The sequence below is a fragment of the Oryzias melastigma genome, linkage group LG7 (genome assembly GCF_002922805.2).
Source record: "Oryzias melastigma strain HK-1 linkage group LG7, ASM292280v2, whole genome shotgun sequence".
Classification (NCBI taxonomy): Eukaryota; Metazoa; Chordata; class Actinopteri; order Beloniformes; family Adrianichthyidae; genus Oryzias; species Oryzias melastigma.
The window spans coordinates 32,404,826-32,408,458 of record NC_050518.1 but is presented as its reverse complement, the minus strand read 5'-3'; the positions used below and the strand labels follow the sequence as shown (position 1 = coordinate 32,408,458).

General features: G+C 42.0%; 1 protein-coding gene across 3 annotated transcripts in view; it reads right to left on the bottom strand.

Annotated features, from left to right (window-relative positions):
• The window catches only part of ptpn18 (protein tyrosine phosphatase non-receptor type 18), a 31,532-nt gene extending 28,566 nt beyond the window's left edge, over window positions 1–2,966 (bottom strand). Inside the window, exon 1 of one of the 3 annotated variants that reach the window (XM_036213001.1) lies at window positions 2,490–2,966. In XM_036213001.1, coding sequence (XP_036068894.1) covers window positions 2,490–2,561 — 72 coding nt within the window. In that variant the 5' untranslated portion in view covers window positions 2,562–2,966. The remainder of the gene's footprint in view (window positions 1–2,489) is intronic. The other 2 variants (XM_024263844.2, XM_024263845.2) reach the window with 2 other exon arrangements.
• Window positions 2,967–3,633: the final 667 nt, after the last annotated feature.

Below are 3,633 nucleotides of genomic sequence, written 5' to 3'. Positions count from 1 at the left end.
ACGGGCCCCTGCACTCTTCCCAGTGATCGCTGTTTTTCACGTTGAGACTCTTCACCCTGGAGGAGTTTTCGGTCTGAACGGTCCCTTCAGAGTCAAAGGTTGCAGCGACAGAGGACCATGCTCGGAGCTCCGCCCTCCACAGTCGTTTCCCTCTCAGTCATTTCAAACTAACGTCTGTCTGTTCCTAAAAGCCTTCACAACCTGAAGAACTTTTGATGTGGGGGTGTCAGGGGCAGCGCCTGAGCTGTCCTCCCCAGACGGACTCTTGAGATGCTGTTCCTGCAGAAACCTTCTGAAACCTTCTGTCCAGGTGCTGGTGGATCAAAGACGGTTTAGGGCGAAATCCCAACTGAGTCTGGAGGTCAATGACAGATTGAACCTCAGACCGAAGTCATGCACAGAGGAAAATTCACAATTCTCACACGGGTGGGGGCTCTGCTGCTGAACACTGGCGCCAACCTCCCACCAGAGGCAATGTGGGGTTGAGTGTCTTGCCCAAGGACACTTTGCCACTTATTAGGGAAAGGCGGGAATCGAACCCACAATCTTCCAATCAGGAGTCACCCACCCTAGTGCTGCACCACGGCTGAAGTTTGACATGTCACTGCATCGCATCAGCCAATCAGGAACTCAGCTTTGGACATGTGACGTTTTCAGTCTTTGACTAATAAACATGGAGACATGATTACTGATGTTTTTGTAGAACTCTTCTCAATAAATAAACCTGATTTCTCAACATCATCCGTGTCTTCATTCATTCTAAGTGAGATATCCACGGACGCCGTTCCTTCCAGCCTCATCCTAAAACATTAGCTGGTAGCTCCTCCCACATGTGTCAAACTCAGGAGCACATTTTCTGACAGGCGATGAGCAGCTTGGTGGGAATACACCTTTAGGCACACCTGTGCATTAATCAGGCTCTCATCAGCTTCTTGATCTGGCACACCTGTGAGGTGGGATGGATAATCTCTGCAATGAGGTGGTCACAGTATCACCGATTCAGGCAGATTTCTGAACAATATTTGAGAGAAATGGTCAGTATTTGTAGAAAAAGTTTCAGATCTTTGAGTTCATCTCATGACGAATGGGAGCAGAAACAGAAATGTTGCATCTATATTTCTGTTCAGTGTAATTCCAGCCTTTATGATTCAATACACTTTTAGAGTAATATTTTGTCCATGAAAGCTGGTCTTTACTGTGAAAAGTGCATCAATTAACAAAAGTTCTGTTACATTAAAGATGACTACTTTTCATCAAATTAAAATGATACGTTAATGGTTTACTCAACTTAAACGTTTAACTTGATTAAAATTAATATTTTCAAACGTAACAAATTACAGAGCTTTTGTTATTGATCCAATATCTCTTTAAGTGCCACAATAAGAGAGTCAGAATTTGTTTTTATAATTCTTATTTTGCATATTAATGTATTTTATTTGCGTATATTTCCGACCTCTGTTGGACCGTGTTGTGCAGAGAAAACTTTTGCTGTAACACTCGTCGAGTTCTACACGGCAAAAGAGATCAAGCGGAGAAGATAGAAAGTTAAGACTCAAATGACATAAAAGACTGAGAAGAAAAGACGTTTTAACAGTTGTTCTTTTTTTTTGGTGAATGAGTGAGGTTCGTGTTTTCCTGTTTTGTTCATGTAATTTGTTCTATTGAATTTTGTATGTAAGTTATTTATTTGTGTGTTAGTTTGACAGTGACTTTGTGGACACAGAAGAAGCATAAAGTCACTAGAGCAACAAACTGCGGTCCTATTTCTTCCCTGGAGAGAACGATAATTTCACTTTTGACAGTTTTCTTATCCCTAAATGAACTCTCTGCTTCAAAAAGAGTGACCATCATTTCCAGCTGAAGTTCTCATTTCTACAACAGAAACACCTGCAGATTTTTGCCTGAAGGTTTGAATCTTTAATTTATTTGGAGATAAATCCTTAAATTTGAATTCTTTTTTGCTCGCACACATTTCATTTGGACTCATTCCTCCTCTTCCTGCTGCTGTCAGGCATCAGCGTGACCCGGCCGGGCGGCGGGTTTGTCAGGTAGTTTCAGGTACCGAAAGACCTCTTTCATTCTGATTCAGACCAACAGGAAACAGTTTTTATAAAAACCATTCATGTCGTCTGTGCGTCGCTGGTCGAGCGCGGTGGAGGCTCGTGAGGGACGGAGCACAGGCTGATGGGAAACAGGAGCTCTCTGTCTGAGCTCACTGGCTGCAGCTCATTTGAATTAATGATTCAGACTCACAGACAACAAAGAAAACAAACACAAAAGTGAACAGTCCTAACTGCACGCCTCACAAGCAGCCTAAACACGCACTAACCTCAACCACCCAGACCAGAGAGTGACATGCACTTGTCATGTCTTTTATTTTAAACATGTGGAGTAATGCTAAAGTTTTAAAAACAGACGAATGTCTACAGAGCTGCAGCTCATCCCGAGCTGCCTGTCCGTCTCTCTGAGGGATTTAAGCCGACACTCACGTTGAACTCCTGCTCCACGCTCCTGGGATCCCGAGTCTTCAGGGCTGACAGCAGGGAGGGCAGCAGCTCCATGACGAGGAGGTCAACACCTGAGCCGAGCTCCAGAAACGCAGACACAGCCTCACAGCGTCAAGGTCTGACTGGTCTGTTAGTTCTGTTTCAGAGCTTCTCAGTTCTGCCTCGAGGTCTCACACCGTTGGTTAATGATTCAGTGTGAGATAAGGGAGCCTTGCCCTCTCAGTACAGAGAACAAGGAAGTGTGAGGAAACTTTGAATGAAATAACAGACAGTTCCGATGGCAAAAGAAGGACTTTCTGTATCAGAGAAACATGAGAACTGGAGGATTTTCAAAGGAAAACTTTTAAAATACTGTAAAAACACTCCTGTTTGAGTCAGCACAGAGAAGGAGGAGACGAGGATTCTCCTGAGGAGGAAGCTATAAAACATTAAACTACCAAGAACAACCGGACAAACAAAAGCAGCAATAATAAAAAGAATAAAGATCCAAAGAAAGAAAGAAATGTCACATAAACTAATGTCAAACCACTAGAGCAAAATGACTTCAACAAAATGAGGTGAACCACAAGTATAAAAGAATGTAGCAGTAAGACGTTATAAAGTTCACAAACACAACCACACTGACGCTCGGCTTCAGACCGTCACTCTGCAGCCGACAGAAGAGCTGCTGAACCTCAAAACTACAAGAAATGTTTCCTAACAATTCATTGATTCATTGTTTTTATTCCTATGATCCAACCAGATCGGATCAAATCGAGAAAAATCATCATAAAATTAGAATAGAATAGAAAATACTTTATTAATCCTTTTGGAAATCCTCAGAGAAATTCAGGTTCCAGCATCAGTACAGCTCCACAAATGGAGTAAAATAACTAAAGTAAAATAACTAAATAAATTAAAATAGACTGAATATAGCTAAATATAAAAAATAAGAATAAATAATACAAAATAATCAACATTGGATGATACCCTGAATGATTGAACATATTGCACTGGTAAGAGAGCACATGTATTCCAGTTATTGCTCATGTGATGTATCAAGCCCCCCCCCTCCTGACGAATGCAGAGTTGTACAGCTTGATGGCTCGGGGGGGAAAGGAGTCTCTGAAATAGTTTAAAAATGGAA